Raw genomic sequence first — 14,956 nt, 5'->3', positions numbered from 1 at the left:
ATTGAACACCTTCTGAGTTGATGGCAATAGGGCAAACATCTTTGAGGAGATCCCCCAGTGTATGCGGCTGCCCATCTGCAGCAACAGGACGAAACAACTTCTGTATAAAAGGTCGCTCACTCGTTGCCTAAAAATAAAAGAACATTCATTTTAAGCTAGGTGGGATAGGCATCTATACACAACATGATGGACAAAACCAACAGATGTTCTATAGATTTACAAACAAGCTGGCTCTGTAGGTTCCAGTGGCTCACTACATTCCAATAATTTACAAAATTCAGCCTTTTGGACGTCCTGTATGTTACAGAAATGTTAACCTTTAACACAAAGTGTTTTGTATCACTATGACCTGAATCCAACATTCTTTCAGCAGAGAATAAAAGGTAACGGGCAGACCGACATTCCACCCTCCCCCTGCACACTGTAAAATCCCAAAGCCACCTGACACAGCCATTCCATGCTCCATGGTGAGCAGTCAGGACTGGGAACCCATCTGCCTACCTCTCCATAGCCAGATGTACAATGATGACATAAATGCTGAGAACCCCAGAGGACCCCTACGGATCTCAGCACTGATGACATCATTGCACACTTGGCTATGTGGACGGGGGTAGCCAGATACTTCCCTAGTTTTGCTGGCTCACCATGAAGCACAGACTAGCCCTGTGAAGCCTTACAGTAACTTGTGGGATGTGGTGGGTGCTGTGCAGGGAGGAAAGGAGCATCAACATCTGCAGCACCCAAGAAAGGACATCCACGCAGCACACGGAAGGGACACTTACACACATGAATGTCCTTGTGTTCAATACTTTACAGAAAGAATTTTGGAGATACAGAGGAAGTTCAACTTTAAATCTCAAACACGATGGACAATGGAGGAGAAAAAGAAGATGAAGAGAGAGGGGAAGGGAAAGCTTTAGTATCCATCTCCCCTTAACCATATTTTAGTCTCTAAGGGTATAAAAACTGCATATAAGCCTGCACCTTCTGAAAGTTCACAAGTTAATGAGAGGTATGGCCTTTTTTGAAAGTTTCCTGACAAACAAATCTCAATCTGTTCTGAAGGGTTATGTCAAATCTACAGTTCAAACTTGGAAGAAATATAGTACAGTAGTTAAACACAGTAGAATTACCCTAGAGTAACATACAAAAAGCTAATAGCTTTTTCCATAGCTATCATCTAAATATTACTGAACCTTGTAAATTAAGACATTGGCTTATACATACTCCTTAAAATACAGTTAGCTAAACAGTTTATACAGGATGTAATCATAACATGAAAACACACAACCCACAAATTGTAATTTTTGACAATGAAAACCAACAGACTTACCAGTCTTTACATCTACATAAAAGAATGGCTTTCCTAACTGTATTTAAACCACTGCAAATTACCTTACATGTTGAACCCACATTATAACCATTTTATGATTTCCATATGTAATTTAGCAGTCTAAAAACCATAGCTATTCTTGTGTTGCTTCCTTTTATATATGAGCATAGAGAGGTAGTCCAAAGTTTCATCAGTTTTTTATGGAATACTTGATAGCAATAGTATTTCAACACTGCCTAATAGTTGGTTTAACCCTGTCTCTACATCTTCAAAATTAAGTTATTGATTTCATATAGTGTAAGATCACTGAATGTTCTTTAAATAAGCCTTTATAGTTCATTCTTTATTTAACCAAATCCCAAGAGAGCTTTTTATAAATAAAAAATATGGGTGAAGCAGATGCGCATGAAGGAACAGCATCCGGCCACTCCATCCACGATCACTCCACAATCAGATGAGGACTGCAATGATTGCACAGCCTGCTTTGAAAGCGGGCCGCTGCAGCAGTCCCAAATGGGCCACCAGCAAGGAGCAGATTTCCACAGCTCCTTTTGCTGCTGGCTTTGGGCTGCCTTAAGCAGCCTCAGAGTAGCTTCCAGCCACTCCACATGTCATGCCCACAAAGCAGCCAGAACTCCTTTTGGCTTGTCTGTTTCAGGCCATAGTTTCACTTTTTTATTTCGTGGTTGATATTTTAATGACAAAAAGTGAATCTTTGTTCTGTGCCCTCAACTCATTACTTGTTCAAGATAAGGGAATTTCTACAGTTACTACTTCTCTGGTAAGGCTGTGTTCCTGGCACAATACAGATCAAAACGTCCTTGAACAAATTCTATTTCTGTCACTCTCCCACAGAGAGACAGACAGACACAAGGCCTTGCCTATTACAGTAGTAAGCACAGACCTGCTATACTCAATCCCAACTATCCCATTATAAAGATGGCAACTTAGCAAGATGAAGGAAGAAAAAGGCAGAGCCCAGCCTACATCAGCCATATCATCACTATAGGACATATTTTCCAGTTAATTACAATGACTTCTAGCAGACTGATCAGCTTTATAAGCAATTTTGTCAAGATAAATTTCTGCAAGCCTAAATGTTTACTTAGCCAAACTGAATACATCAATGTGAAATTGAAGGCTTTCATGGCCGGCATCCATAGTTTTTTGTGGGTTTTTCGGCCTTCTGGAACATGCCACATAGCCCGAAAAACCAAAAACCAATCCCCCCCCCAAAACTATGAATACATCAAATTCTAATATAGAGAATTCAGTTAAGAGTTTCAGAATCATTACTGCTGTAATATGACAAAGAACCACTTCAACTGCCACACAAGCCTACTGCATCTGCAACAACCCACCCAATCCAATAAGATGCAGCTCTTGATGCAACCTCTCTCCCTCAATAGTATCCCAGACAGACAAGAATTTTACCAAGGTAAAGGAAATTTACCTACACGTGAAGTTATGTCAAGTCTGCTTCTGAAAATAAATATATATATTGTAACCACACTGTTAGTTTCTGTCTCACCCCCTAATACTATTTCTGCTATTAACAATCAACACTTGCAAGTTCACTATCCAATTAAAGGAAGTGCGAGATTCATGGTGATGCCATATAATCATCATGACTACTGCTAGTCTTATCTCCTTTATGTTAAAGTCATCTGCACTGGCAGAAGTCAAGAAATTTAGGGGCAGTTCAACTATGTGTATGTGCATCTTCAGTATAGGCAATAAAAGCGTTTTCCGCTGCACATTAATCTCAATTTTGAAATTAATCAGAGTTCATATATTTTGTAAAAACTAAATTGCATATAACTATTTCAATATTATACATAATGTATACCTCTTTTTAATGTAATGGAACTTTGAAGCATTGTAGTTTGTTGAAAGCTAATAATTACATAGTCTTTTTAGGAATCTGAAACATACACATGTAGCACACCCACAGCGGAAACCTCTAGTTGTCATGGTCTGTTATTTAGTAAAATGTTATCATTATGTCTATAACAGTATCAAAGTAACATCAGTGCTACTTAACCTAAATAATACGAATGCTTCAGACTGTGGTTGCATTAAGGAAAGCCATTACTATTACACACACATCTGGAATGAAGTTAGATTTATTTATTTTTATATAGTAAGGTTTATTACAATTTTGTCTAGACAATAACACTGAAAAGATTTTGGTCACAAATAGTTTAAGGGCAATTTGCCTAATCATATGTGGGCAACAACCCATGTCTTTCTCACATCCTTTCATTTGGAAGGATGTGCTACAAGGAGTAAATGTAACTTTTCTGATCTCCTATATGATTAAGAGCAGCATTACTTCAAGAAATATGTATTAATTATCACAACTGAATTCCCACACAGACATTTACAAATCTCAAATCTCTCCTTCAAAATGCCACCCAAAAACTGACTTTATTGTATGTACTTTAATCAAGTTTCTTGTATTCTTACCATAACATTTAACACAAACAAGAATGGCTACATTGTTTATAGAAAACTACAAAAGTTCTGGCACAGCATCACAAAGAATATGCAGATAGGTGAACTAAGGTCTATGAGCATCATTATGATTTTTCTACTCTCCTTAAGAGCAAAGTTACCAGTTGGCACAGAAAGAACCCTGCTGACATAACTTCACTTTCATTAGGCACTGTACTTAGTAACTTCCGTGTTACCATTATTTATATTAGTACATAGTAAAAGTGAAATAATAAAGAAAGCAACTTTGAACAGAGATCCAACAGAGAGTGTCAAGATATAATAAGGAATAGATGGCCTCCTTCTCTGTAAATGGCAAGTGTTGGAAAAAAGGCTCGGACCTAATTTAAGCTAACTTAAATTGTCCAAAATGGTCAGTGTGGATGCAAATATGCCATGATTTTTCATAAAGTAATGGCTTGTTTAATGTAATATATGCCTTTCTCTTCTGCCCTTAACAATATGTATCAACATATATAGCAAGAATCAGCAATGCATTTTTCAGCCCTCACCATGCCTACAATCTATCTACATTTTTTTAAAGATTAAAAAGGTCTTTAACGCCGACACAAGGCATAGTGGCAATTTTGTTAAGTTCTATTCAAGCTGTTTTAAGAGAGGAGGATAGGGCTTTTTTTTTCTATAATAAAAAAGACCCCACCTGGACCTAAAACAGCTGAGTGGGGGGGTGGAAACTTCTCCACATGTGCCCAGAGGTATGAGAGACCTTTCTGAGTAAAAGAAATTTCAAGTATGACCCCTGATGGGGAAGTTTTGCCCTTTCCTTGGTCTCTAGCTATATAAAGCAGTTGTACAGCAATATAATAATACCTTTCCTTGATCTTTATGTTATCTCGCATGTCAAAATTGGCTACAGTGCGCAACTTCTCTGCCCTTTTAAAAAATATCTTCTCTCACCTGATATATTCTAAATGGGATGTAGCGAAACCCATTTTCTTCTGGAGGGTATTCCATGAGTTTTCGATTTATGGCCCAAAACTGGTCAAACTTGTCTGGAAAAAAAATGGAAATAACATTGTATTGAAGAATTTATTACACAAATTATTTACTAAATTTAGTACTAAAATTATTAAGCTACCTAAATAAAATGTAAAATAGATTTAAGAAGACTGGAGTTAAATGTTATACTTACAGCTCTGTTTTTAAAGTTATTTGTTCTACGTATTTATTTTTGAAACTGATAACTCCACCTTCACCCACAAATGGGTACAATTATAAATTAAGGCATTAAAAACTCTTCAGCTAGTAAATAAAAACACAATTCTTAAGTGAAATGAATAGATTGAAAGTAATATTAAAATCCCTGATCAAAGTAGACTGCTTTCATTTGTCACTAAGAAGAAAACAAGGCCTATTCTGATGGTATCTCCTTTGAGAGGAAGTTCCAAAGCTGGCAGGTTACCACAGAGAAGGCATTCTAATTTGTAAATGCATTTCTTTCAGATTACATCATATGTATCCCTATATATGAAAATAAGATTACACTGAGCATTTTTTCCCCAACATGATTTTTCTTTCTCCCAATTCAATGTTTAGAAATATTTTTATAGTTTCCAGTTATCAAGCCCTCAATTTAATCTTGAACTGGCCTCACCTCTGCTCAGTAACCCCCGGGGGACAGTTTGGAACTGAGCTCTGGAAGGTTTTGGGGTGTATGGGGAGGAAGGAGCTGCCATGGCAATGGAAGATCACCCTATCTACTGATTGTGTAGATGGAAACTGTTCTATCCATGAATTTACACTGAAAATAAATAAATGCTTGCCAAATGTTAACCAAATCTGGCTACGTGCAACATTTCATTGGTAAAACCTGCAGAACCCTTTTCTTCTCCTGCTGCTTTTGTGCCTTCTCTAAATGGTTCTGGAGGTTTTTCCAGATCTCTAGAGATGTCCTGGGGGTGCATAGGAGGCTAATTAGGAAGGAAGATCATTTCCTCCCAGTCCAGTTGATTTGGCTGCTCCACCAGCAGAAGTTCATCACCAGAAATACCCCAGTGCCAGGAATGGCTTTGTCCTTTGAGTAGTCTCATCTGATGAGTTAAATTTTCTGCAAACAATAAACCAGACTTTACAATATGAGTGTCTTGAAATAATTGAAATCGATAATAGTACTAGCATAAATATAATTTGCTCTTTATACAGTGGGTTTTGTTGTTTTTATCAAATATATTCAGCAATATTAAATTAGGATCTACTGAGACAGATTATTTTTTATTTTATTCAGAGATTTTAGGGAACATTCTGAAAAGAAGGCTCCAATGTTAAGCAGCATAAGATGCCCCAAGAGTCTGATTCAGAAAGAAAAAAGACAAAGTATCCAAACATAGAGTTTATACATTTTTGAGGTCTGTTCTTTGTGCATTAGACAACAAAGATGCCCACATTCACATTCAGCTATGAAAACAATGTGTAACTGACTCAGTTACTGGTGGAATGAATCATGAATCATGTGTACTGACTTTTTTTTTGCAACACATCAATGTTAGATGAGTTTTCTTGGTGACTATGCAAATAAAGTTAGGCTAGGTTTTTTGGGGGGGAAATCACTAACAAGGAGATGCTTTTTACCCTACATAATGTGTTTTTTTAATAATGTGTTTTATTTATATACCGCTATTCCAAAGATCATAGCGGTGAACAGCAAGTAAGCTAATTAGCAAGTAAGCTAATTTGCCCCCAACAGTCTGGGTACTCATTTTAGCGACCTCGGAAGGATGCAAGCATGAGTCGAGCTTGGGCCCTTTTGCTGGTCTTGAACTCGCAACCTTGTGGTTTTGAGTGAATGGCTGCAGTACAGGCACTGCCCATCTCCATATGAGCCTACCCATTTGCTGAGATAATTGAGCCTCTCTTTTAGGCACCACAACCAGATCAGATAAAGTAGATAGCAATCAAAGCTTACCCCTTTTAGTATCAACGCTGCTGACCTGCTGCTGTTTTACTGATACCCTATAGCTTCCTAAGCATTTTAAAATACAAGGTGATTTTGTTTTACTTGATAATCTTCTTCCGTTTTTGTTTTGTCTGTACAGATATGTATATTATTATACTATTGTTCAATTATACTATGTAAATACCACTTTGGGAAAAATTTCGGAAGGGAAATAAATAATTCCTTAAAATAAAGAATAAAATATTTTACTTATGTAATAAAAAAATGTTAGGCACAGCAGAAAGAATTATTTGACTGCCAGAGAAAAACAGCCATAAAACATTTTAGATGACTTTTGGCTAGTCATTCATTTTCAGCACAGAATTTTTAAAAATATAAGGGATCAGAAAGAAAACATGTGGTAACTGCAAATGTTGGGGAAAAGGTGGGATTAAATAAAATGTAGTCAATATTCCAGTGTGGATACACTATGGACACACCGTAATCTATATCAACTCATCTCATTTACTCTAATAAATTTTGAAGCTACTTTTTTGCTATCAATGTAAGGAAAGCACATATTTTGCTCAGCATTTCATTGGTTTAAAATAAAGAGTAATGCATCCATTTACCAAAAGCTATTTTCATCACCAGATAGTTTCCTTTTTTGAGCTTTCCATACCTTTTCTATGTGTAACACTATAAAGGCTGCACAAACATATTTCCCTACAGTCTGACAAAGTTAGGCAGAAAAAATTATATGTCGGTATACACTTCTGAGGAAGAAAGGAACAACTTTTGCTACACTCTTTTTTGTGCTAAAAGCAGTGATTGTACCATTTTGTTTTTCAAGCAACAATACAGACAGAGAAGAATATTCAGGAGCAGCACTGCATGAGCAGGCCTGCTATTCACTAGGGCCTGTTACAGACTGCCAAAATAAAGCTGCTTTGGGTCTCTTTGGAGGTATGCTGTTTAAATGATGCATGCATCCTAAGAATCCGGAAGCTGCACCAAAGCTGCACTCCAGTGCTTAGGAATGGAGTGTGGCTTTGGCGCAACCTCCAGACTCTTAGGACCCATGCATCATTTAAACAGCATACCTCCAAAGAGACCCGAAGCAGCTTTATTTTGGCAGTCTGTAACAGGCCTAGGTCTCAAGGAGTTTTCACACCCACAGGATTCCCCTAAATCTAAGCTGTCATGATGGCAAGTAGCAACAAAATAACAATATATGAAAGAATAACATGTATAGTAACAGATAAGTATTTTTAAGCATGGAACTGCCTCAGTCATTTGGAAGAAGAAGATGGAATTAACATTTGAGGAGCAAAGTGATCACTCAAGCAAGTACGGTATAAGTGTATTCTCACTTTTATATGGATGCCACCTTCTTCCAGCTCAGCTAAGGTCTGGTGACAATGGCCAGGTCTGTACATTAATGGTAAACCAGATTGTAATTTGCAGATTGGAATGAATAGTTGACTTTGAAAGGCTCCTGCTACTGCATGCTGATCCCCTTTCTCATTTATCTATGACTCCTCTGGTCACAAAACCCAAATACACACCTTTAAAAACATAATAATATAGCAAGAAATTTGCTTAAAGGCTGGAAGTGATCTAAAGCAAACGAGGAGAGTAGAAAGCTATATGAAGGATTAGGTAAACTACCAACTTTCCATTTGATACAGAATATTCAAGAGGCAGCACTCACAAATAAAGGCCTCAGGTTAGGAACCTGTGATTAGCAGATATATTAAAAAAAGACTGGCTGTTTTGAGGTTAAACATCAAACTTGTCGGCTGAATGTATGTCAAATTATATTTAATCTCAAAATCTGAAAGCCTCATAATTCATTCATTCAGGTACAAGAAAAACAACCTCACTGTTTCCAATTCAAAGCCTTGTTTAGCCTTCTTAGAATTAAGCTCATAAGACACAAATTTTAATTTTATGGCCCCATGTTCTCAGACAGACAAAGACATTGCATTTCAATAGTAGCATCTATTAAATGATACTATCAGAAGCTACATTATATCAAACTGTAAGTTAAACCAAAATTGTTAGGGGTAGGAAAATAAACACATTATGTTTAATAGAAAAAGCAACTTGCAGATGTATCACTAACTAGGAGGCAGTTATCACAACTGCTACTTTCTTTTCTTTTTTGTGGTTATAAATTTTGTTTCACAGAGAGACTTCAAATCATCTCATCTACAATGAAAACTGTAATGAAAGCCATACTGAAAGACACAGCATGTATTTTAAAAAGTTCTCTTGGTTTCATACGTTTTTCTTATTTCTCTTTTACTAAGGACTCAGATATAAAATTAGCATTTGAAAGCTTTCAAAACATTATCTGTTGAGTTCCACAGGTGCATTTTCCAGTGACACACACTGAAACCTATACAACCAGCATTTCTGAGTAACCTCTTATCTTGGATTACCATGTTCTCCCAAACAAGACAAAATACCTTCTGCCTAAGAGTGAAACAGACTTTGAAGTCTACCTAGTCATTCTTACTGCACTTAATAACTCTGAATGTACTCTTCTTTGATTAATCACACATTTAACTTCATTATCTGTTCAACTACCAAATTATTATTACTTAATCTAAACTTTTTTCTCCATCCCTGTATGATTTCCTAAAGGAACAGAATCAAATGGGAGCAGTTAATGTCTTAAGCATATACACAATCCTACAGTCTTCTATACTCTTGGAGAAAACCTGAAGATACATATTTAAATTCTGTATGTTCTGGCAAAAGGCAGATTACTAGGGATTTTACTACAAGTTATTATTATTATTATTATTATTATTATTATTATTAACCTTTATTTATAAAGCGCTGTAAATTTACACAGCGCTGTACATACAGTCTTTTTAATTGGACGGTTCCCTGCCCTCAGGCTTACAATCTAAAAAGACACAACACAGAAGGAGAAGGGAGTGGTGGTGGGGAAGGGGCCTGTCTAGTAAGATAATACATATAAAATACATAGCAATACAGGAAATGATTCAATAAAACAGACAACAAAAGAACATCAAATAGCAAGTGACAATTATGCAATGCCTGGGAACGCTTCTCTGAACAGGATGGTCTTCAGCTCCGTTTTGAAGCTGGTTAAGGAAGTGATGGCTCTTGCTTGCAGGGGAAGAAGGTTCCAGGAGTGAGGGGCAGCAAGTGAAAAGGGGCGAATCCGAGATGGAGCAGAGGAAATCCTGGGCTGGGACAGCAGACCTTGACTACCAGAACGGAGGGCCCTAGTGGGAAGGTGAGGGGAAATAAGGTCTGATAAGTAGGGAGGGGCCAATCCATGGAGGGCTTTAAACGTTGACAGCAGGAGCTTATACTGAATGTGGAAAGGGAGTGGGAGCCAGTGAAGGGATGCCAACACAGGAGAGATATGGTCAGAGCGGTGGGTGGATGTGATAATGCGTGCAGCTGAATGCTGGACAGAAATTAAAGGACGGAGGTGAGAGAGAGGAAGACCAGCCAGGAGGATGTTGCAGTAATCGAGTCGTGAGAACCAGGATCTTGGCAGTAGAGGCGGAGAGATATGGTTGGATTTTGGCAATATTGTATAAAAAGAATCTACAAGCCTGTGGTCTGGATCTGAGGGATACATGACAGAGAAGAATCAAAGATAAAACCAAGACTGCGGGCTTGCTGGACTGGTTGAATAGAAATGTTGTCCAGAGACAGAAAAGGACTGTTGAAGGGTGGGCTTAGGAGGAAAGACAAGAAGCTCCGTCTTGGACATGTTGAGCTTCAAACGCCGATGGCGCATCCACTGCGAGACAGCTGTGAGACATGATGAAACTTGCTGTTCAAGCCTTGGAGAAAGGTCGGGGGTGGAAAGATACAACTGGGTGTCATCGGCATACAGATGGTAGGAAAAACCAAAAGAGCTAATGAGTTTACCTAAGGACAGTGTGTAGAGAGAAAACAGAAGGGGACCCAGAACAGAGCCCTGGGGAACTCCAACAGATAAGGGAACAGGAGATGAAGGCTGACCGCCTGCACTAAATGAATAGTGGCATCCCATTCATTGCTAATAAGTATAGGCCAGCGTGTGGAACCCTTAAATGATGGGTCAGGTTTGGGCCACACAGCCTACCTATACAGTCCACCAATTTTTCCCCCCTCTGGGCTCTATCTCTTCCTTGCATGACCTTGCACAATCTGCTCTTTGTTTCTGGGAGATCAACACCACCAGTTTCTTCACCCAACCCCATTGGCCTGCCCACATGTTCCTGTAAGCTGCTGCTTCTCCTCAACTTTTCACTGCTCAGAAGCAACTGAACCTTTTTTGAAGTGCTGGATTCTGCCTTTGGATATTCATAAATTATCTGCTACGATAATGCCAGAGAGGACTACATGAAAACAAGGACATGAAGGTGGTCGCCTAACCACAAAGCACAGTACTTAGTACATCTTTTGAGAAGATGCTCTTACATCCAACCTTGCACCTATTTGTAGCACTTTCTTGTTCAATGACCTTTCTGCCAGTCTCTGAATTTTCCCAACTATAGCAAAGCAAAGGGCAGAAATACATTCCTCTGAGAACAATCACTGTGGTTCTTGTGTGGTGTCATTCCAAGGCAATTATCCCATTTCCTTCCCTAACTGGAATGGAGAGGCAAGATTCTGTTCAAAAGGCAGACAGAGAAGGAAGAGTATGTGTGAGTGGTGATGTGTGTAAAATGCAAAGGAGGGAAGGTTATGTAGATGAACAGATGTCTTTGAATGGGGCAAGGAGAGGGAAACAGGAGGGGCAGGAAAGAGAAAAGTAGAAGAGAGACATATGGGTCAAACAGACCAGAGGCCTCTAGCCACTCCAGCCCCAGTCAGGCCTTGAGCAATCTGGGGCACGGCAACCAAATAGTCTGCTCTGAAAGTGGGCTGCCGCTGTGGTTCCGAACAGGCCTCTGGCAGAGAGCAGATTTTCCCTGCTTTTTCTGCCGGTGGCCTCAAGCTACCTCTGAATGGCTTCCAGACACTCCAGGACCATGAATCATCTGTTCTTGAAGCAGCTAGAAGCCATACTTTTAGCCCATCTGTTTTGGGCGATAGATACAAGAAGGCTGTCCATTTTTGATAATGGCTTTACTCATCTTCCCCAGAGAAAATGGAGTGTTTAATTTAAACTTTCCCATTGCTGGTAAAAGATCTTTGTAAGACTTGATACAGTTTGGGAATCTACCATATATACTTGATATATACTCCAGAGCAGGGATAGGCAACCTTTTTGAGCTGGGGGCCAGGTTGCTGTCCCTCAGACAACTGGGGGGGCCGAAGCCAAAAAATAAAAAATTAAATAATTTCTTAAAAATTTAAATAAATAAATAAACTGGGACAAATGTAGGACAACATTTTCAAATGGTGGACACTTTTTTTAAAAAAGTGGAGGACACGCAAAAACATTTCCTGATTTTTTAAAAAATGTTAATATAAATGCATGTTTCTGAGGTGTCTATAGACAATTGCCCCCCTTGCCCCTGTGCACAAGAGGCCAAAGGTCCCGGCGGCGATCAGCGGCAGGTCCAGGCTGGGGCCAGTCCCAAGGCCTCGAAGGGCCGCATCCGGCCTGCGGGCCGCAGGTTGCCTACCCCTGCTCCAGAGGCACAGCTACAAGCAGGGAAAGATCCAGGAGGAAGAGGAGGACCAGGCGTGTGCCCACACCGCCTCCTCCTCACAGACCTTTCCTGGACCCCTGCTCCCTCTGGAGGGACAGCTGGGGGTCAGGAAAGTTGTGGGAGCAGGAGTACCGGATACGTGCTCACTCCTCCTCCTCCCCTTTCCATCCCCCAGCTGTCTCTCAGAGACAGCTGGAGGCTGGGGAAAGGGCCAGGGGAGAAGTCCCACCCTGGAGGCCCCTCCCCTGGAGAGCAGAACCCCTGCCCCCAGCACACGGCCCCAAAAAGTTCACCATCACTGGACTAAGCTCTGTCCTTTTGCCAGTCTACTCAGAGAAAGAGAAGGGTTCCTTTTTTGACCTGTGTCTAAGTTGACCAAGTTTTTGGGTTCAATTTCCTGACTAAAATTTCTAGATTTACACATGAGTATATACAGTAGGTCTTTGAAAACTTCATTTTTAAAGGTCTGCCAAACATTTTGGTAACAGAAGTGCAAACATTTTTTCCATTACTCAGTAACTTCATTTAGACAATGCACTTACCATTTTGTAATCCCATCCAAAGTTGCTTATGATCCTTTTTTTGCATTTCATTGATTACTTGACTCTTATGCTTCAAAGCGTCTGCTTCTTTTATACAAGCCATGAAATGGGCTTCAATTACATCCTTAGAGGGACAATGTAAAAGATCTTTTTCAGGAAAGTTCTAGAGGTAAAAAAAAAAAATCAAAAAGGAACAGTCCATCAATGTAATTTCTACCTTAATGTTTTTGCGATTAATGAAATTAAGAAAAACATTCAAAGTTAGCTTTTTCTAAGTTTCTAAGAACCTCTGCAGCAAAATCGGGCTATTCACACAGCCCTCCTCTCCCCATTCCTTACCTTGCCAGTGTGTGAAACATCTGAGAAGGCCCCATTGCCTTGTCTGATGTAGAAATGCGGCACTTGCACCCAGGCGTCCTATTTCCACATGAGATGGGGTGACTGGGGGGCTTCTCAGATAGTTTGCACACCAGCAAGATAAGGAGTGGCCCTGGGTCGATGCAGGGACAGGTGTGTGAACACCCATCGGTCCCCATGCCCACCCAGGGACAAACCCAGATGAGCATCAGAGCAGGGTAACAGAGGCTCGGCATATGCTATCTTGTCCTGTCTGCTCAAGCACCAAGTTTCCATTTCCCCTTTCTCCATAAGGCAGGGCAGAATGTGTGGTCACAAAATATAAGCTACAGGGAAGACTGGCTTTTGAGTTAGCAGAATTAGATAATAATTAATCAGAATTAACATGGGGCCTTTCAGAAACTGCCTCCATATTGCTTTTATCTGTTATAACTTATAAGCAAGCCTTTTTCAAATAAGGATCCTTACTGAATTATACATTTGATGGTGCTAAATAAACAACAGTACCCAAAATTCTTGGATAGCCAAGTTCTAATCTAGATTCTACAATTGTTGGAAGGTACATATTGTGCACACAAACTGTGGCATACACACAACAGTTTGCTCTCTTTAAAGGCAATTCACTACCAAAGAAATTTACAACTATTAAACAGTCTTTACAATGCAAACGGGAAAACATCCTTTCTTGCTATCTACCAATGTTTCACGCACACACCTTCATTCATTCATTCATTCACAAAACTGTAATTATGAAATTTGCTTTTATTTTAAAAGTTTTGAACTATAAACAAAGAGATGTGCTGTAAACAAGAAGGGGACTGTATGGCCAATGAACTCCAAAAAGCCTGTGGGAAAGACAAATACAGCTCTTGGACCTCCTGGATGCCCCCAAAATATTGGCTCAAACAACACTTTTTTAATTAGGGGGTTTGTTTTGGCTCATAAATGCTGTGTTGGGGGTCCCTCCAGCAAAGAATCCACTCACTTCCCAAAAACTTTTAAATGTGATTAGAAGTGATTCCTGGTCACTTGAAATCTCACTTACTGCTCACTGCAACACTGCAGGAGTGGACAACTGAGGATCAGACGATGCTGAAAATGGCTGTCCAAACTCTGATCCATCCTTGCTGTAAACATACCTTGAAATGTACTGTGATGTTCCAGGGAAGGGCTGTATTTGATGCATGAAGGTCAAAAAGCAAACCAATTGGATGATGCCTAGAAAACAGGCAGGAATTGCAACAGTAAACACTTCAGAGTCTAGTGTATGTGTACGCTCTCAATAAAGACATTGTGTTGTATTTAAATTCAACACCAGATGAAAAACATGCACAATGGCCTATGAATGATCACTGTGCATGAACATATCATAGCCAGTTTCTAAAGTTGCACAGGATGAATTCTGATCATGATCCTTGAAGTTTTTTTCTGTTTGTACAAATAGTAACTCTATGAGGCATGTCAATGCACACCAATCTTTCGTACCTTTTGCAGGTATACAGAAGCCTCAAACTCAAATGCACATCTATTCCGCAAGTATAAATGCTGATGTCAATTAAAAAAAGCCCCAAAATTCCAGGGGAAGGAACACTGCTGCACGACATTACTAGGGTTCAGACACAATTCTAAACAATGCTTTAGTGGTAGATTCCCTAGTCTTGACTTATGAATTTTCCTCTCTGACACAGTTGTA

The 14,956-nt window shown here is 39.4% G+C and overlaps 1 protein-coding gene across 3 annotated transcripts in view; it reads right to left on the bottom strand.

Moving 5' to 3' along the window:
* ATG5 (autophagy related 5) overlaps positions 1–14,956 on the bottom strand; it is a 50,436-nt gene that overhangs the window by 11,588 nt on the left and 23,892 nt on the right. For all 3 annotated transcript variants that reach the window (XM_089530660.1, XM_089530661.1, XM_089530662.1), the window contains exons 4-7: positions 14,403–14,481; positions 12,907–13,069; positions 4,748–4,842; positions 10–127 (exon numbers count right to left, since the gene is read on the bottom strand). In XM_089530660.1, the coding sequence (XP_089386786.1) occupies positions 10–127; positions 4,748–4,842; positions 12,907–13,069; positions 14,403–14,481 (455 nt within the window). The remainder of the gene's footprint in view (positions 1–9; positions 128–4,747; positions 4,843–12,906; positions 13,070–14,402; positions 14,482–14,956) is intronic.

The sequence above is a fragment of the Sceloporus occidentalis genome, unplaced genomic scaffold, assembly GCF_023333645.1.
Source record: "Sceloporus occidentalis isolate IW3139 unplaced genomic scaffold, rSceOcc1.0.p SCAF_6, whole genome shotgun sequence".
NCBI classification, from domain to species: Eukaryota; Metazoa; Chordata; class Lepidosauria; order Squamata; family Phrynosomatidae; genus Sceloporus; species Sceloporus occidentalis.
The sequence above is the reverse complement of the archived record's forward strand: the minus strand, read 5'-3'. Positions and strand labels throughout refer to the sequence as shown.